General features: G+C 34.4%; 1 protein-coding gene across 1 annotated transcript in view; it reads right to left on the bottom strand.

Annotated features, from left to right (window-relative positions):
- Nucleotides 1-21,295, bottom strand: part of CSMD3 (CUB and Sushi multiple domains 3) — a 1,175,747-nt gene that overhangs the window by 350,434 nt on the left and 804,018 nt on the right. Inside the window, exons 20-22 of the mRNA XM_046642300.1 lie at nt 17,414-17,530; nt 11,465-11,680; nt 9,611-9,799 (exon numbers count right to left, since the gene is read on the bottom strand). Coding sequence (XP_046498256.1) covers nt 9,611-9,799; nt 11,465-11,680; nt 17,414-17,530 — 522 coding nt within the window. The remainder of the gene's footprint in view (nt 1-9,610; nt 9,800-11,464; nt 11,681-17,413; nt 17,531-21,295) is intronic.

Below are 21,295 nucleotides of genomic sequence, written 5' to 3'. Positions count from 1 at the left end.
TTCAAGGGGCTCACAGTCATCAGATAAAACAGCATGTATTAACTTGTCAGTTACAGTATAAAAAAGTAAGTTCAGAAACTTATCTACTAATGGACCAGTTAGATTACAAAAGGCTCTCCATAAATCTGTTTACAAATCCCAAATGAATGAGAAGAGTTTAAGTTCACAGTCCTCGATGTAATTCCATTAAATAGGAAATATGTATTGGTTCTTCCCATGCCTGAGGATACTTAGTTTCTATCAGGCACATTTTTTTTTCCTCCTTTTCATTTCATTTTAAAAAAAATTGAGTCAGCTATTCTTGTTGAGTTCTGAATTTTACTAGATATTGGGGAAGAATTTATTCCACAGATAGGTACAACATTTTCAACATTCAACAACATATAACAACATTCAACATTTTCTCATCATATTCAATTTTTACAAATTTTCATATGTTTTGTTTGTATCATAAGCCTCTTCTTAGTAGTCTTTTTAGGTACCTTCATTGTTTGTTGGTTGGCTGATTTACTTATTGGACTTGAGGGATTGCATGTCAATATCCACAGAGCAAATGCATAATAGACTAAAGACTAGTTTGGTAGCCCAGGCTGAGATGGCAATTCAGTCTTACTGGCATTAGGCTGAACTGACCATGTTTCCCTCTGGAGTACAGCCTTGATCATATAAATTAAAGTTAGTAAGTTGAAAGTCTGAAAATAAAAACAGCTTTGTCTATATTATGTATTCATTTATCAATTCAACAAATTTACTGAAAGCTTTCTATATGTTAAACACTGTTGTAGATAAAAAGGCAATTCAATCCAGCATTATGAGTCCTAGAAAGGCGAAATACGGAAAAGCTCATGCAAGCTGTAGGAAGGAGATCTAACACACTCTTTGAAGGTCAAGAAGGGCTTCATATCAGGATGGGTAAATAAGGTGAGTCTGAAGAATGAATTGGTTTGGCCAAATTATGGGATGAGGCTGGAGTTAAGAGGGTAACATGCAGAATTTATCTTGAGGGTGATAGAGAACAATGGAAGAATTTTAAGCAAGAGAGTAAAATCATCAAAGTGGCATTATAAGAAATTCATTCTGACTAAGATTTGGTTTGAGGGAAATGGACAAGAATGGAGACTATTGTGCTGTTTGGGATGTTACAATAATGTAGATAGATAATGACAGATAACAAGTGTCTTGAAATAGGGTAGGGTGATAGGATGATTGAAAGCTCAACAGATTAAAATGCAAAGGTTTCTCTACCTACTGAACAATCCTTTCAGTGTGTTCTCACTGTACCTTTGTAAGCACCTTCTTAAGATAAAGAAATTATTTGTTAGCTTGTGCCAACACAAGTGGAAGATGGATCTTTTGCATGCATTAGACCTGAACACATCCTTAACATCTTAAAGTGCGGAAAGTGCCTGGTATGTTTGGGAATGGCATGTAGCAGCTTGTGACTCTATTCCAAGATGTATATAGGGGAATGATTAGAGAAGACACTAAAGCCAACCTAAGAAAGGACTTAAGGAATTTCAACTTTATTCAATAGGCAATGAGAATTCACTTAGGGATTTAAGCAGAGAATAGACAGATGAGCTGGTCTTTCTAAAGATAACTGGTATAGTTGAGAGATTTTAAGGCAAGCTTCCCATAATACCTACCTTCTAGCATTCATCCCTTAGTGCAATCCCCTCCCCTTGAGGTGAACAGGAATTACGACTTGCTTCTCATTACTCCTGTGATTCTATTACATTATATAAAACTAAATTTTGCTAGTGACTCACTAAAGAGACTCACCTTGCTGGCTTGATGAAGTAAATAGCTGTGTTGGGGAAGTCCATATGGTAAGGAACTATGGATGGCCTCTAGGAGTTGAGGAAAGAACTGAAGCTCTCAGTCCTACAACCACAAGGAACTGATTACTTCCAATAACCATGTGAATTTGGAAGAGGATCCTGACCCTCAGGTGAGAATTCAGCCCTGGTCAACACCTTGATTGCAGCCTTAAGACCTTAAGAAGAGGACCCAGGTAAGTCATGCCCAGACTCTCCACAGAAATCATAAGAAAGCAAACATGCTATTTAAAGCTGCTAGGTTTGTGGGTAATTTGATTCATCAATAAAAAACAAATATAACCAGTAACACTATTGAAGATAAATCAGATGAGGGAAATTTGGAAACAGGAAGTCCAGTTGGAAAGGAGGAGGAGGTAACACAGTGAAATTACACGTTATTGCTAAAACATGAGCATTGTAGTCAGAAAGCTGGTTTCAAGCTCTTTATCAAGTTATGTAATTAATCTAGCTACTTTCTAAAATGAGATAATAATAATATATTTTCTCAAATGGTTTTTAAAAGGAATGTGTGAAGGGAAATGTATATATGTGGTTTAGCACAATGCCTAGCACACGTTACTATTACTGTGCTGTTATGTTAATCTTTATGAGGAACAATAAGAGCTGGACTAGGATAATGGTAGTGAGAATGGAAATGGTGATAAATTTGAGCAATAGCTTTAGGTGGTAGGTCTCAGTGATTACACCAATAGAAAGAGAGAGAGAGAGAGAGAAAGGAGGGAGTGAAAGATGACACAATTTCTATCTGGATGACTGGATGAGAATGATGTCATAACTAAAATAAAGAATGCAGAAGGGAAAGCTAATCTGGCTGAGGAGATAATGAGTTCTGTTTTGGCATGTGAAGTCAATGTGCCTGTGGGAGGATATCCATATGGAGAGGTCCAGTGTACAGCTGGGAACACCGACTCAGTACTCAGAAGAGACCTGGCTATATGGAAGGGTTTGGAGATGGTTGAGAAATAAACTACGTAAGTGCTCACACACATGCACATACACACACAATCTTAACACTCTTTCTGCAAAAACAAGAGAAATCTTTTCTCTTAGAAATAATTAAATTATGTCCTACTTTAATAAACAGAGCCCAAGACAAAAAAAAAAAAAAAATAGAGAAGGGGAAAAGGATTCTTTCTTATTTCCTTAAAGAATGAATGACTAGCATATTCTCAAACACAAAGGGGATATTTAAGTTGACTGAGCCTGGTAAGTCTGTTGCAGAGGTCAGCAAACTATGGCCCCAGGGCCACAGGCAGCCTGTTGTCTGCTTTTGTAAATAAAGTTTATTGGAATATAGATGCACCTATTCATTTATATATTGTCTATTGCTGCTTTCACAATACAATGGCAGACTTTACTAGTGTGGCCAAAACTGTGTGGCCTACAGAGCCCAAAATATTTACTATCTGGCACTTTACAGAAAAAGTTTGGTCACCCCTGCTCTATTGCGTAAAAAAACGATAGTCCTCCAAAATACTGCATCAATAAATAAGGTAATAAAAAAACACCACCTGGAATATCAGAACATTGGTCTAAAAGTTTTAAGACTTGGTTTTGGGCATAGTCTTTCATTCATTACTTGCAACCTTTCTGAGCAGCATTTTCTCAACTGTCAAATAGGAATACCAACTCTTCTGCTTACTTCGTAAGGTTAAAAGCAAGAAAATCCTTAAAAAAAACTACAAAGCACTGAACAAGCATAAGTTAATATTATAGATTTTTTTATATTGTCAAATCTCGAAATCAATGCACCCAGTCCTAATTATATAAGAAAAATATAAATATACATTTATGTATATAACTTATCAGAGCACTTTTCTACCTAGTTTTTTTCTCTTATCTTTACAAGAAATATTTGGGTTGAGTAGAACTCATATTGGCTTCACCACTTCCAGAAGAGAGAAGTACATAAAATTAAGACATTTACTTAAAGTCACCCAGCTAATTAATGGTAGCGTCAAGAGCAATTCAAGCCTCTTGATTCTAATTTACTTTCTATAGGGCTATGTATCTACAATGCTGACAAACTCCATAATTCAGTCATATCTGGTATGCATGTGTGGGTATCTGATGTATATTACTTGAGTATAGAAAGCTAGGAGGCTGAGACAAAATAAACAAAATTTATTTAAAGATGAATTGTCTCTTCAAATGTATTTTTTCTTCTTTAATGTTTTTGAATTTTTAATAAACTTTCTATTTTAGAATACTTTTAGATTTACAGAGAAGTTACAGTGATGATGAGAGAATTCCCATTTTTGCCGAGCCATGTTTCCCCTACTGGAATTCATTTTTAAACTAAATAATAAATAACTATCAGCGTATATCATCTAAAAAGTCAGAAAGGTGAGAAAAATATGTGGATGTGTAATGTACAGTTATTGTTTTTCTCATTTGACTTATGATTAAGGCAAGATGTCCTTACTTGTCCAAGGTCAGATAAAAAAAATAACACATAAAATTAGAAATAAAAGTAGATGTGTTAAATGGGGGATTATGAAGATGAATGAATTAATGTCTTTAAAATGACTTCAAAATGTGTGGGCTTCTGAAAATGTGTGGACTCCTGCCTAAAGACAAATCATTACTAATATTTAACTTGCTAATCTACTTTCCAAAACAACATGTTCTTTCATTAGCTCCTTGTTTATTTGCAACATGACCTGGCTTGGTTCCTGGTATATTTGGAAGCTGAGCAAAGACATACAATTTTTTCTTGATTTAGAAACATGATGGTGAAAATGCCAGTGTTTTTTGCAATGTGAAGTTTAGAAAAGGAAATCATGTACTTCTTTCTTTCTTTCTTTCTTTCTTTTTCTTTTTTTGGTGAGGAAGATTGGCCCTGAGCTAACATCTGTTACCAATCTTCCTTTTTTTTTTTTTTTTTGCTTGAGGAAGATTGTCACTGAGCTAAGATCTATGCCAACCTTTCTCTATTTCATGTGGGATGCTGCCACAGTGTGGCTTGACGAGTGGTGCTAGGTCCAGGCCCAGGATCAGAACCTGTGAAACCCAGGTGCTAAAGCAGAGTGCATGAACCACCAGGCTGGTCCCACAAGTACTTATTTGTTGACCAAAAACAGGACAGTGTTTCTTATTTTCAAAATAATAAACTTTCTCATACTTTTTTTTTTTGTCTTTTTAGCACTTGCTTGCCACATAAAAGGTGACCAGATATCCATTTCCTTAGAAACATGGCTCTCCAGGACAATCACTTAAATATAAAATATCTTTATCAAAATATCATTTTACCTGTTAATTATTTTTATCTTTTCCAAAATGTAAAACATAATTATATAGTCTATTATTACCTTTTTTGAAGAAGAAGAATATTGGCCCTGAGCTAACATCTGTGGCCAATCCTCCTTCATTTTGTATGTGAGACACTGCCACAGCATGGCTTGATGACCAATGTGTAGGTCAATGCCCAGGATCAGAACTCTTGAACCCTGGGCCACCAAAGCAGCATGCAACACCAATCACTATGCCACTGGGCCAGCCCGTAGATATGCATTTTTTTAAAGATAAAACTTCCATCTTGATCCCTAAGTAGTAAATGAAATTATATGTGTGAAGTAATTAGGTAGCACACTAAATGTTTTCATCTCCTCTTTTTCTTCTCTTTCCTCTCCTGCTGGTCGGTGAAAATCACTTCTCACAGCTATCAATCATTATGGCCCTTAGGAAAATTGGATGTTCCGTGGTGGAAAGAGTTGCAGGCACAATAGTAAGGGAGTAACATTTCTTGAGCAAGCGTCATGTGTTGAGCAGTGCATTAGATGATTTACATGTCTTCTATTGCTTAGAGCTATAGTCTATCTTGCATCATGGATGTGATTATTCACATTTTACATTTGAGGAAACTTGGCAGGAAACAGAGCTGAACAACTTCCCAGAAGTCACACAGCTTAAGAAAGCCTGGAGTGTAACCATGAACCAAGTGCCTGCAATGGAGGCCACTACTTGGGGAGAAAAATCCTGTTTCTGCATGAGTGTTATGCTCTCAATTTATATCAAGATTCTTCTTCTGGGGACCGGCCCGGTGCGCACGTCCCGCTTCAGCGGCCTGGGGTTCACCAGTTCAGATCCCAGGTGTGGACACGGTGCTGCTTGGCAAGCCATGCTGTGGTAGGCATCCCACATATAAAGTAGAGGAAGATGGGGACGGATGTTAGCTCAGGGCCAGTCTTCCTCAGCAAAAAGAGTAGGACTGGCAGCAGATGTTAGCTCAGGGCTAATCTTCCCCCTCGACCCCCCCGCAAAAAAAAAAAAAAAGATTCTTCTTCTGCCGCTACTCATTTCCCGCACTTAAATAACCCTGACAAATGGAACATGGTCCAAGAAGTTTCCTCTAAGTAAAACACAGGACAGCATAGGGAGTTCTCTGAAGCCAAGTATCAACCATAATTAAGGGCAGATTTCGTCCCAACTTTACTGAAGTCTCCAGACAGACAGTGGTGTGCTGCTGCGAACCAAGCACAAGCCTAGGACTTGAAACGTAACAGTCGCGGCTCTGTCCCTAAGCTTGAGTGCAACCCAGTATTTATTACTCATCTAACATCCAGAATTAAGATAATTTTCAGCAAATTCTACCAAGAGACCATAAGACACTAAACAATTTATACACTAAACATAGAATCAAAATTAGACATATGTAAACAAAAAGTAAGTTTCCAAAAATGAGCTTCGGTTATCAGTCGCCTTACCGTCCAAAGTCAGGCACCTTCTTATATGACCTATGTATACGTAAGTCATTTTAGTAAATGTTAGCATTAGTTTTACAGTTGACATAAAATTTAAAACCTCATTTATGGTTTGTTCTGGGAATGTATCCATCATTTGCAACCTTGAGCCAAAGAAAGACCATCTAGATTCCAAATAATGGAAAAGGAAGCAAACTTTTGGAATCCAACCTACTTCTAACTTGGCCACTGTCTGTAACATAAGCTTTCTAAGAGGCTGGCAATGCTGCAGACTAGACAATGGTTTTTACACAAGTATGGAACAGAGAATTGGCATTAGAGATACATGGAGTGAAAAGTACAAAGAGTCTAAGAAGAAATAAAAACTGTCCAAATAAACTAGCATTGCTTAAACTGGGCCTGTTCATATGAATAGTGACAAATAACGTGCATTTTCTGTGACTAAAGATTGTGAACTTTGAAAAGATAAAAAAAATAAGAAATATATACATATGCACATGTGGAACCAGAGATACAAAAAGGAACACATTTACTCTAAAGCATAGGCAAAGCAGTGAAGGAAAGTTGAAAGAAAATTAGAGAAGTAAAATTTTTAAAGTCATTCTCTTTGCAGGATTATTTCTCCCTGTCTTGTAACTTAAATGTATGCCTACAGTGGAATTTATTAAGGTCAATAGACTTAACTGCAAATTTCAATAAGCTTAAAAGCAAGTACAGCTAATTTGAAAACGGGGAAAAATTCCCATGGCAATGACTCTGCCTTCTAAATTTGTCCACAGTATGATTTTATTTCATCCTTCCCATTAAAGATTTAGGCATAAATAAACTCAAAATATTTTAATAAAACAAAACTAGCTTGAAGTTACTTTTTCTGCAGTTGTATTTTCATAAACACACGCATTAAAATTTATTTAAACATGGATTAAACCTTAAAAATGTATATGCAAGCAATTTCTTCTCAGCCTGTAATAGCTTGGCATGCATTTGGTATTTTGAGAGAAAATATTAATTAACTCTACATCACTTAGAGTCCTTCAAGATTCACCTTTCTCTAGACCTTTTTGAGATAAAACCATCTAATAGAGAAAAGTTGAGTTTGGGGATGAGAAAAATTGTATACAAATCATGATTCTGCCACTTACAACTGTGATGATCTTGAGCAAGTTACTTAACATCTCTAAGGCTCAGGTTCTTCTGATGAAAAATGGGATTAATAATAACAGGATTATAGTAAGGATAAATGACATAACTTTATATAAAAGAACCTAGTAGGCCATCATAAATGTTAGTGTTTCATAAAATGGAATTCATTCCCTACTATAATTGGTTTTATAAACTAGATTGATGGAATGGATAGACAGCAGACTATACTCAACATAATAAGAGTTCTAATAACATCTAAATTCTGAATCCTTCCTATATTCCAGGAATTGTACTGGGTGTCTGAATGACATGGCTAATCTCTTTTAATCCTCATAACTAATTCATAACAATGAGTTAGGTGCTACTGTTGTAACCATTTTGCAGATGAAAAAAACGATGTTTGAAAAAATGAATTAACCCAATATCAAATGACCAGGGTATAAACCCAGGCACTCTGCACCCCTCGCTTGAACCATTCCCATGGGTCTCATTAACTGGCCTTTGAAAATATTCACACCAAACAAAAATGGAAACGAGGGCAATTCAGCTAAGGAGGGAAATTCCAAATCTGGTAACAGCAGGGAATAACAAAAAGCAAAACATAAAAACTCAAAAAGCAAACAACAAAAAAACCCAGAAGGACTGCACCCTCCATAGCTTCCTGGAAAAGATGTTCTGAGAGTGTGACTGCTCATGGCCTCCCAGGTTCACGCCTCTGTGGTTACTTGTGCCATTTCTGTAAAAGTCTGTGATTTTAAAAATAAATTCCATCTGTTATATATCCACTTGTCTGTTATAAAACCCACAGGGGCTTTGAAAACAATCTCATCACTATAAAAGCCTTCAAACTCACATTAACCTTGAAGATTATATTTTTTTATTTGATTTGGGGATCCACAGGAATTCCCACATTCTGTGTAATGGACAATATATTGAATAAGGCTTGAAGGTATCCTCTTCATTCTCATTTTCATCTGGGCATTTTGCCTCCATAGAAAAGGACAAGGTATTGAACCACAGATCAAATCTTTACCAATTTGCCTGATTTTGTAGCATAACTTACACAGATCTGTGACACCCACAATCAAATTTACAATTAAAGTAAATTTAAATACTTTTGAGAGTTTTAATAGCTTTATGAAATAATTATAAAATGACCATTTGCATCTTGTTCTATCATAAAAATAAGTACTGATAAACACTAAATGGCTGAGGACCTGCAGAAATTCTTGCCTCCCTAATTCCTAATTTCAATAGGTTATGACTTAAGTTCTAATGAAAAAGTTTTTATTTTCTCTACAGAATTTTTTTCTTTTTATCATTCAAAACATTCATTTCCAAAGATTGAGGTGGTGACTCCAAACTTTTAATACTTAAATTATTGCTATTCTTTATCTCACAGCATGGAATGAATAGCCATCTTAATTCATCTATCTTAAGAGATTAATTATTTAGACTGTATGTATTGAATCAAAACATGCCTTGACAGCCCTTAAATTAATTACCTACTGTTTATCTGACATCTTTTTCCTTGTAATCATCTTTCATGCATATTGATTCTAAGTTATAAAATATTGTCAAAACTTCAGTCAGAAGTCATGGAAAATCATTTATCAATAGAATACAAGAATGTAATTTTCTGTAAGCTCCCAAAATATCATTCTATCATTCTATCTACCTTCTATCTAGTCATTCTTTACCCTCATCATCTAAAAACAAATTTAGAAGCATGGTTGCTTGAATGGAGCATTTGAGAAGTTAATTGAAGAACACTAGATTGCCAAGTGGAAAAAAAAAATTGAAATAATTAATATGAAATAAATGAAGAAATTCAACATATTATAAAAACGAAGAGTGTATAACCATGCAACTCCATGGACAGTGACTACACATACAAGCAAATGAAAGCAGCTGACCACGTACCCACACACCTTGGCAGGGGTGCACTCCACACTCGTCGGCCACCACCAAGACAGATGATCTCTGATGTCCCTTCTAGTCGATACCCCAATGAACACGAGAAGGTCAGAGTGTCACCAACCCCAAAGTTGAACCCAATTCGGTTACCATATTGAGGAATCCCAGGATCTTCACAGGGCTCGAGGTTATACTCTGTAAATTAGGTGGAGAGGAGGACAAAGAAAATGATAGTAGTCATTTTTAAGAGTATATTCCTATTGTTTGCAAACTGGATCCTTTTTAGGGCCTAGTCATGCATTTAAAAAGTGACCATATCTATACTTATGGGAATATGCCAATGGCGCACATAATTTTCGTCTTTTGTGAAAGATCTAAAAACTTAATGAATACTTTTATGTGGAAAATTCAAAACAGATCAGAAAACGGCACGTTCTGAGTGATAAATTGAAAATATAGCTATTCACTTCATATTCTTTCTTCTGCATTAGAAACATTTCCATTTCATAGATTTTTTACTTATAATAATGGTATAAAAATGCATATTTTCAAACACAAAAAAAATCTGGAATGAAATCATTTGTACTTTTGAAATGCATTTTACTTAATGGTTTTAATCTAAAGGACAAAGGTTCTTGTGCCTCTAGTATACAAGGAGTTCAATTAATTCATATTCTGAAAACGTGACTTCAGATGCAAAGGTTTATGTAAGACTGAAGTGTCCACACACTGAAAAGTGTTATATTATAGACTTATACAAGGAAATTTCTCCAAGCCATGAATACCATCATGAAAGTGAACAGCTAAACACTCTTTAAGGGATGAATGAGTAGAGTTGATTAAATAACAATATTACAATTTATATACTGTCCTAAGAAGAAATAGCATATCTAAAAATACCCCCAGTGGATGCACTTACTATGTAATCGCAACAAAAGGGACTGTTTCATGTTGATGAGCTATTATTTTATTATTTAAAAAATTTATTTGGACAAACTTTTACCATTATAGGTTAAAATTGATTTTGCTCATTTACTGTTCATTGTGAAATACCTAATAGAGGGCAAGTATTTCCATGCAAATACTAGAATAATAATTGAAGAACAGGTTAGTATTTGTATAGTTTTATATATATATAATTATAATATTACAATTTTAATGTTAGCAAGTTGACATAAGATTTACTTATTAGTTTGTTTCTGTATTAAGAAATAGCTACTTGTCTCACTATTTCATTCAACTAGAAAGTAGAAACCCAGCTGACGGGAAAATTTTTCTTCACTCTGGTCTTTAAACTTTTTTTTCTGGAACTCAAGCAAATTGTTACCTATAGAGGAGGTTATTCTAGAATAAAAGGATAACCACATTAATTTGTTTCTAGATCATCTAGTTCCAAATGAATAAATTGTTTACCTTAATTTTGGCCTGTAAACTATGCCTTTTCTAAGACATGTAAAACTAGAATATCACTGGTTTAATTCATATTTCATCTTTGAGTCTAATTGAAACTTTAAAATATATATTTGAATTTCCATTTTAAGTTCCCTAGGAATTTTAGCTACTTTTCCCCTCTGTTAGAACTCTGAAGGAGTGAAACTCAAAGAAATGTAATTAATGTACTTCTAGTAGATTTTTAGTGAATTAAGTTATTTTTGCTTTTGTTTAAATGTTCCCTTTAATGCATTACTATAGACAATGTTTAAGGTATTTCAAACTTTCTTTAAAATTTGTTGACAGGTATTTCTTTGTTTTCTTTTCTGTTGTTTTTCCCTCTCTGTTTTGTCACCCATAAGTTATGCTCACACTTTTAAAAACCTGATTTTTTGTAACTAAATGAGCTTTTTAAATTTATTATCTTACCAGAGAAGGTAATATTGAATCCTTCATAGGATATTGAAAAATCTGAAATGAAGCGCAACTGAGCCCTGAAATTTCCGTAAAGACCAGCATTGATTGTTGAAGGAAGTTCTGACCCAGTCAGACGCGCCAGTGGTTGGGTAAAACTACCGTTCTCTGTGATCAGTAAGTAGTCGTGATGGTCTTCCAAATGAAAGGTATGAAAGTTGAACTGTACACCTATTCAGAAAAAGGAAAATTAGACTTACGAAGTAGATCAGTAAAGCGGAGAGAGTTACCCACCTAACTAAAACCAAGACGTTCCTTATAATCGATTTCTCTGAAAATGAAAGACATTGCTATAAAACATTCCAAATGTATAGGATAATATTATCTTTCTTTTGGATCTTTTTTCTTCAGCTTCCTTATAAGAGATATAGTAAGTCAGTGTTGGAAACTGCTTGGAAATAAAATTTAAAATTAATACCTGAAAAGAAATCACCTGAGCGTTCTGAAAATTTCAAGGAAATTTCACCTCCTTTATTTATAATAGAAGTGCAGCTTTCTGGCAAACGTTTTACATGCCTCCTTCACTTCCCTCTGCAATCCCCTCAAACAACATAAACACAGTGCTTAGTGCTATAGCACTCAACTTCCAAAAATGTTTCACTCTCCTTTAGAAAAGAAATATAAAGCAGGCATAGGGAGGAATTATTTGTTAAACGAATACAATGACTCTTCAATTATTTTTCACACACTCCACTTGTGCATATAATCAACTGAAAAATGCACGTACAAGTGTTCAACTCATTGCATTTTCACAAACTGAACACACCTTTGCAAACAGCACCCAAATCAGTAGATGCAGCATTACCAACACCCAGAACTCTCTTTATGCAACTTTCCTGTTACTTCACTTTGCCAAAAGTGACCACTGACTCAATTTCTCTTAGCATAGGTTAGTTTACTACTTTACATAAATGTTTTTGTAATTTATATAATGGGTTTATATAACATGTACTCTTTTGTGTCTGAGTTCTTTCACTCAATGTTAGGTATGTGAGATTCACCTCTATTTTTGTGTGTAGTTATGAGTTGTTTATTTTCAGTGATGTATAGTATAGCATTTCATTTTGTGGATGCACCACATTCATCTATCTCTTCAACAGTTGACGTCATTTAGGTAGTTTGCATTTTAGCATGAATGCAAATGGTACTGCTATGAGCATTCAAGTATGTCTTTTGCAGAACATATGTGCTTATTACTATTGGGTAAATGTCTAGGAGTGGAAATACTGGGTCATGGGATGGATACATATACATATATGGATACATATACACACATATATATATATGTTCTGCTTTAATAGATACTATCTTACAAAGTGGCTGTGCCAATGTACATTTCCGTCACCAAATCTGGTTGCTCTCTGTCCTCACCAATACTTGAAAATTATTGATGTTTGCATTCATTCCATTCTGGTGACTATGGTGAGACATTGCATTGTGTTCTCATGTGAGTTTTTAATGAGATTGTCCAGAACACATGTAAAATACTAACAATTACACATATACATACATGCACCATACTGTGTGTAAGACCCCAAATGAAATAAAGAATGACTGACACATTCATCTTTCCCTTGAAGTGTTTTTTTTTTAACTTGACTTAAAAAAAATCACCAAATCTTCTTTTAACTTGACTTAAAAAAATCACCAAAATCTTCATCCAAAACCACAAAACTCAGAGATGATAAGTAACATTTTTTTTAACATTATTTATCTAGATTTTAGTTCCAAATGCTGGATATTACTGGAGTCTTCATGTTTTTTTTTTTTAAAAAGTGATATAAAGTGAGACCGAAACAAATTGAAAACCCAAGCAATGATGAGACAAGGTTTTTATTACATAATGGATCAGTGATTTTGATTTGGAAAAGATTTGAAATGTACAATGATACAATTTTTCAAATGTTTTTTTCAAAATGTAACAGGTTTTTTTTTTCATCTCTGCAATAGGCAAGAATATAATTAGAAGAAGTCCAGAAATTGAGTCAGTCTTTCAAATGTTCTTCAGTTCTTTCAGTATAAAGCAGCAATTAACACTAGACAGATGTAAATGAGAATGGGGTGTCAATATGGCAAGAAGATGGTTTGTAATCTAGATTAACTGTGATCCAAATTTACAAAATAACATGAGTGAAAATTCAGATGAGTCAATTTGATTTCTGTTATAGACTAAAACTAAGAAAAACTAGTTTGATAATAGGAGAATAGATGGACAAAAGACAAGGAAAAAGATTATGCATACAATTTATATATTTTTAGAGAAATGTGCTTGTTCTGATATGCACTGAATTAACACATGGGAAAATTAAAAATTCTATTAGTGGTATTAATAAGCCCACTGTTGGTTATTACGTAGCCTTTTTGAGCCTTACTTTCTTCATTTATAAATGGAGTTCTAATAGGGCTGTCTTGGAATTTAAATGAGACAATACATGGGAGTGACTTAGCACAGTGCTTTGTACAGAGGAAGTGCTCAGCAACCATTAGCCATTGTTATTGTTCAATCCTTCGACATGAGAGCTATTTTTTTCATGCCATTCAGTCCTAGCCAGCCACTTTCTGAAAGAAAACTTTTATTTATCAGATTATGGTTCAAACAATAAAATCAGTTTTCACTACTGCAAAACAATGTAAAACATTCAAAGTTATGCTGAAGGTCAATTAATCCAAAGAAGAAAATGATACTAAGAACCTACTATATTCTAGGCATTATGGAATATAAAGATTTAGAAGACTGTAAAAAAACTCATGGTCTATGGGGAAAGAAACATAAACCAAAAGTGCAAACATTCTGCTAAGTGCTATAAAAGTGATTAATATCAGTCAATATAGGAGCATAGAAATACAGGTAACTAATTTGTCAGTGGGGCTGGCAGAGGCTTCTGAAGGCAATGACCTTCAAAAGTGAGCAGAAGTTTGTGGAGGAGCAGTCTTGAGCTAGACATTTCAGGAGGAAGGGGCAGACAGGCCAAAACACACAGCCTTAACAGGGCAATTGATGTTTGAGGAATAGTGAGAAAAGGTCAGTGGTCTCAACATCATAGTGCCTTCTCACAAGAGTGATAATTCAAGAAGCCCCATAAGGCAATTTATGTTACAGACATATATGAAGAGACTTGGGCTTAAAGTCAAAATATCATGAATATCGCAGTTTTAGTCACAGTCATGCCACCAACTGTGACTTTGAGGGTGCCATACTGACTTGTGTGTGGGGTTTTTTTTTCCAGTTTAAACTGATAGGATTGGACTATTCTTTATCTAAGGACAATCCCACCTCTAAGAGTCGAAGTCTATTTTAATGTAGGTTTTTTTTCTCAAGATCTCTAGTAGACTATATATAATTAGCATTTTGATTTTTGTAATGTGTTTAAGAAAAATCTCTTATGGCATCATAGCAAATATGGAGCAATGAAGACTGAATGATATTGTAGTTAAGTGAATCTGAAACTGTAGAACAACTCTGTGCGTTCCAACACCATGACTTAGTGTTAAGTGGTGAAGACATTACTGATGGTGTATTTGAAGTTTCTTATTTCTTACATATTTAGCTATTCAGATCTGTCCTATTTAAGAGTTTTATAAACTCCTAAAGTCTTGATGATCGTGATTATTTAAGAAAATTATGACTGTATAATGTAAATGTAAATCATTTCAAAATGATCTCACAGGGACTCTGGATCAAGACTAATATGACCAAATATAACAGGAGTAAATATAAAAGCCTGCACTAAAGAGAGAAGAAAGTCAATTGCATAATTATAGAATTTTACGAATTGAGCTTAACTGTACTTTAATATCTCAATAACCTAAAAAAATGATTCAGTTGACCAAAAACTTATTTTGAATTAGTAGTATGACAAGGCTGTAAAAAGTTAATGAAAGCACATCTAGGCTCCATTTTTGAAAATGATTGGCAGAGTTAGACAATGCCATACTGCATTTTGTTCTGTAAAAATACATTTTTAGAAGGTTATTGATATCCCTAAATATCAAAAAGAAGGAACACATCCAGAGAAAGGTGATTAAAATGGTGATGACAATGAAAATATCTTACAATAAAGAATTGAAGGAACTGGGAGTGTTTAGTCTGGGGAAAAAAGGCTGGGAAAAAGTATCACGGGGTAGAGGACAAGACAAACATGGTAGTCACAGAATAGTCACTTGGTATATTTGAGGAACTTCAGGTTGGAGCAGGAATTTGTTGTTTGTTTGTTGTCTAACTCTAGAGGGCAGACCAGGGATAAAATTTGCAGAATAATTTTCAAACAATTAGAAATATACAAAAATTGAGCAAGTTTTCCCAAGGAGTAAGTTTCCCATCAAGAGACATATCAATAACAGGGCAGATCCTCCTGTTTCTGGAACACCGTGGAAATTGGTATGCTGGGTGAGAGGTTAGTCTATATTACCTTGATGACTTCTCCAAACTTTAAGAGATTATCCTTTGCATAACTTTGGCTACACTTTGTAACAGTTTTACTTCTGACAAATTTTGTTGACTCTTAGGAGAAAGGCATCTAAATCTGCATGTCTTGCCATGTAAATACAGATTTAATTAACACTTGCAACCTATGAAGATGCAAAACCTTAAGTGTTAAGTAAACCTCTATTTACATACCAAGCATTATGTAGCCTTCCATTTTCTTGCATAATACAAGGAAGCTTATTTTAAACTCCATTAATCCACTGTGCAGGAGAATAACAGGATGCTTTGGTTAACTTCCAGCAGAAAGTCTTATATTATGGAGAAAAACAACAACCATAGTTTACAAAGTCTTCCACCACATTGCTGGTGTTCAATACCAGAATGCTCATTTTAAGAACTTTTTTTTTTCCTCAATAACATTTAATGTAATTATAATAATAATCCCTATATAATTCTCATTCTCAATGAAATGATGTATAATTTTAATATAGGCAAACAATTTGTGAAAGCACAATGAATTCAAATATATTAAACACAATCTTTAATTTTTTAAAGTGTAACAGCATCTTCTCATTGCTAGGGTTTTTTGTTTCAATGGTTTTTTTTTTTAGATTTTCTGTAGTAAAATCAGTAAGTATAATATAATAATAAAAATCAATAAGAACAATATAACGACAGAGCTAAAAGAAAAACTACTCCAAAGCAGTTTTTTAAATGAATAAATTAACTCTTTTTCAGAGACAACACACTGAGATTTCCAGGTAAATAACCTTAATCCATTTTGTTTTAATATATTAGGATGGCCATTTTCCCATTGTTAAGTTATTATCTCAATCACTTATACTGTTGATTTACTAGTTTGGCTGTATTGCACGAATGAACCATATTTAGTACTACAGGACCTTTCATTTATTTGTTCAAAGGACATTTATTAATGTCTACCATATGCACAGTGCAATTTTACACTCCTGTTCAATAATGTGAGGTTCATCTACAATTCTGATAGAAAATTTGTGACATACATATTTCTAACATGGTTATAAATTTATATGGGAATATAACTATAATAATCATAAACATTCTAAAAACCAAGTGCATATAAAGATGTACTATTTGCTTTACAATTAGCTCAGCATTTCACAGCATCTTCATATTCACTTTTACAATTTTGAAATCAATCTCTTTATCACTATACCAGAGACAAAAGTCATCCTATTTGAGGTTTTGTTGATATGAAAATTCCAAATAACATTAGTGTAATATATCGAAAGCAACTAAATATATCACTAACATAATATAATACTAGAGAAAAGTAAATATAATCCTGTACTGCAGTTACTCAAACTGAATTTTGAGCATCTTTTAGTACTGATCTGTTTTTGGTCATGCAAAATGACATTGTAAAGGGCAATGAAATAAAAATAGATGCAATGAAACTTCAGAAGATAGCCCACTTATCATTGCACGAAGCAAATTACCTTTTCCATGGGTTACATCAACAGTCCATGTACAATTCAGAGAATTTGGATAAAATTCTGGGTAACCAGGCGATAAGATTGTTCCACTGGGCCCTCTAACATCTCCTCCACATAATGCTGAAAATACAAAGAAATACAGTCATACAAGCAGTCAGAGTTAGAGAGGCAGAGGCTGAACAAATCTCTTCTCTCCTCTCTTGAAATAGAATGAGTCTGATTTTCTTTGCTTAAGCTACTTCCTGGTAATAGCAGGAATATGTAAAGATCTCTTCCAATACTAGGAAATCGTTTCACCCACTGCAGCACCAGAGAAGAAAAAGGTATGTAATAGCCTCTGAGAATTAACACTTGCCCCAAGAGAATGTAGTTCAACTTTCCATATTTGAATTTCAAGTACGCACTTATCTTATACATTTCTAATTATGAGCAACATTTGCATAAATTGGTCATAAATTAAACATGACTAATTAATTGTTTAGCAACCTCTCTTTTATTCAGCTTTAAGAAAACAGGTTGTTAATTATACATAATTATTTCTTTTAGATTCCTAAAGGGATGTGTGTCATTCTTCATAGAATTCCTTTTAAAACAGTAAACTAAGCAGTTAAAATTTTGAAGACTTCTTCTGTACTTCATTTCTTTGGAAATTATCATTAACAAAAAGGAATTTTTGAAACGGTATCAATTTTTAAGAAAGTACTCCAAGATAATAAAAATAAATAAATGTTTAGGAACTGAGGTCAAAGAAATTAAAATCCAATTCAATGTCCCCTTATTCAAGAACAAATCACAGTTTAGAATGTCGTCTACCACATTCGACAACCATCAGTGGTTATGGGATACCAGATAATTTTATCAGTATGAAAAATTAGAGGAGATGGTCATGTGGCCCAGTGGTTAAAGTTTCGTGCACTCTGTTTCAGTAGTCAGTGTTGCAGATTCAGATCCTGGGTACGAACATACTCCACTCATCAGCCATGCTGTGGAGACATCCCACATATAAAATAGAGGAAGATTGGCATAGATGTTAGCTCAAGGATAATCTTCCTCAAGCAAAAAAGAAGAGGAAGATTGGCAATGGATGTTAGCTCAGGGAAAATCTTCCTCACACACACAAAAAAAAAAAATTAAAGGAGACAAAGATACAGCCAGGTAAGAATGTATATTCTAGTGGAAACAGAAAGGTTTTGACTCCTTGTTTTACTCCACTTGGAGATGCCAACTCTCTTGGACATGGGCAAGGGCAGTAAGTAATGCAATGTACAGCCTTGTCTGCTCTGATCCTTGCTCAACTTCCCTGGGTCACCAGAAAAGTGAGTTTTGGCTCTATTCTCTTCCATGATTTCTTTCGAGCAGCGATGCTGAGGAGAATAGTTGCGGCAATCTGACTGCTATTCCACACTGACCTGACTAGAAATAATGTTTGCAGTTCCTAGAAGTATTTAAGCATGCAGGCTTGTACTTACATATATACTATACAAAATTTAAAACCACTCCTTCTTTTGTTATTTCTTTTACTCCACCGAGGAGTAAAAGTCTTGACCAGTACCTCTTTTAGAGCTGTCTCATAGGCTGCCTTCCTGAGATCAAAACAAGCCCACGCTTGTAGTCACATTTACTATCAAGATATTGCAATAATATGCATCGTTTGGTATCCTAGGCTTCTGTTTAGAGCCTGGGCAGCCGTCCACTGGTAATTATTTTTACTGAACCTCTCAATTGTCTTTCAATTTTTTAAAAAGCCTCATTGTGCTTTCGTGGTCAATCTAAGAGCTGTGTGCCATTTCCACTATATCTTGCTGATAACAGTGGTGCTAAGTCGACCTGCTTTTACTTTTATTATAATTCTTTCTGCTTCTTACAGAGGACTGTTTGTTTTTTTATTACATTATTTTTACATTATGTCAATTTATTCCTAATACACTACATTTCATTTTATTCTCCATTGTAAAAGTCACACAAACAGTCTAACAATACCACATGGTATGAATTAGTTGAGTTAAATGTGATGAGTGAAAATGCACTATTGGATTAAAACCTTCAATCTCTATTTGAAAGAACTGTATTTCATACAGTTAGAGTAAAACTCAGTAAAGAGAAGGATCAAAATTAAGAGAGTTACATTAGTTAATTAGTTAAATTAGATGCAAAAATGTAACAAAAAGAGTGTGAAATTTTTAGAAAGTATGTCAGGCATGTGCTCCTGTGCATGCGTATGTGTATCTGGTGGGTGTACAAGTTGTAGAGGGAAAGCTCTTTTCTACATTAGCATTCTTTGGAATAAAGCTATTTTGTCAAATATCCTTTTCTGAACTCAGAGAATTTCTTGGAATTTTCTGTCTGCAAGCTGCACCTAATATATCTGTGTTGAAAGTGGGACTTTAAAGAGACATTCTGCAGATAAACAAATAAAGTTAACCATAAACACATTAAAACATTTAGGAGAAATGGTCAACGACTAATATGTTATTAATGAACATTTACATTGTTACTTTGATTACAATCAGATGACAAAAGATAGACTGCATTTTTATGACAGTGGAGGTTTCTATCATTTGAAAATATTAGTGTTGGATGAAGGCTTTGAAAGGAACTGATCAAAGATAAAATTTCATAGTAAATAATAAGAAAAGAGTGTGCTTCAAATCTCTTTTTGTTTTGAAAGATGAAACTAAAAATATGAAAATATATGGACTTTGTTATTGTTTGCTTGTTTTATTTTGTTTTTTTTGCTGAGGAAGATTCACTCTGAGCTAACATCTGTTGCCAATATTCCTCTTTTTGCTTGAGGAAGATTCCTCCTGAGCTAACATCTGTGCCAATCCTCCTCCATTTTGTATGTGAGTCACTGCCACAGCATGGCCACCAAGTGGTGTAGGTCCACACCTGGGATCTAAACCTGGGCTGCTGAAGCGGAGCATGGCAAACTTAACCATTAGTCCACAAAGCCAGACCCTGTACTTTATTTTATATCTAATAAAACTTAGGATAAAATTGCAACTACTCTCTAAAGCTTAGCAAAAGCAAGGCCAAACACTCATACTGAACTTACAATGTGGCTGGCACTGCTCTGAAGATTTTTCTTTTTATTAACTCAATTAACCTGTATAACAACCTTACAAGAAAAGTACTGAAATTCTTCACTGTTTACAGATGAGAAAGTACAGAGAGAACTCAAGCAGTCTAATTCCAGAGTCCATGATCTTAAGCAGTCTCTTGAACCAAGTGTTGATTTTTTTCCACGTTACAAAGTTAGTTTTTCTACAAAAAAATATTACAGCAAGCTATGATGTCCTTCACTTACATTTGACTTTGTAGCATTCCCCTCCAAAGGATTAATATATAAAAATTATTCAAGAGTATCATTCATTCTCTCAGAGATTCATTTAATCCTTTTGTGTTCAAATGACTATTTTTTTTTTTTTTTTTTGAGGAAGTTTAGCCCTGAGCTAACATCTGCTGCCAATCCTCCTCTTTTTGTTGAGGAAGCCTGGCCCTGAGCTAACATCCGTGCTCATCTTCCTCTACTTTATATGTGGGATGCCTGCCACACCATGGCTTGCCAAGCAGTGCCATGAACTGGCGAATCCCAGGCCGCCGAAGCAGAACGTGTGAAGTTAACTGCTGCGCCACCGGGCTGGCCCCTCAAATCACTCTCTTTTTAAGCACCTAAAATGTAAATGTGTCAGTATCTTTGTCTGTTCTTATCTTTAGTTGATCTATATCTTACAGATTCTCATTTGTCAAAGGCTTTGTGATGAAAACAGCCTTCCATTATCAGCAGCAGCATCATCGTTTTCATCAACCTAATGAAATCCTTCATCTTTCTAAATGAGATTATTTTACACTGCAAATATTTGGAATTGTATTTGCTTTATATTA

The sequence above is a fragment of the Equus quagga genome, chromosome 16 (genome assembly GCF_021613505.1).
Source record: "Equus quagga isolate Etosha38 chromosome 16, UCLA_HA_Equagga_1.0, whole genome shotgun sequence".
NCBI lineage: Eukaryota > Metazoa > Chordata > Mammalia > Perissodactyla > Equidae > Equus > Equus quagga.
This window is presented reverse-complemented; position numbering and strand designations above follow the sequence as displayed.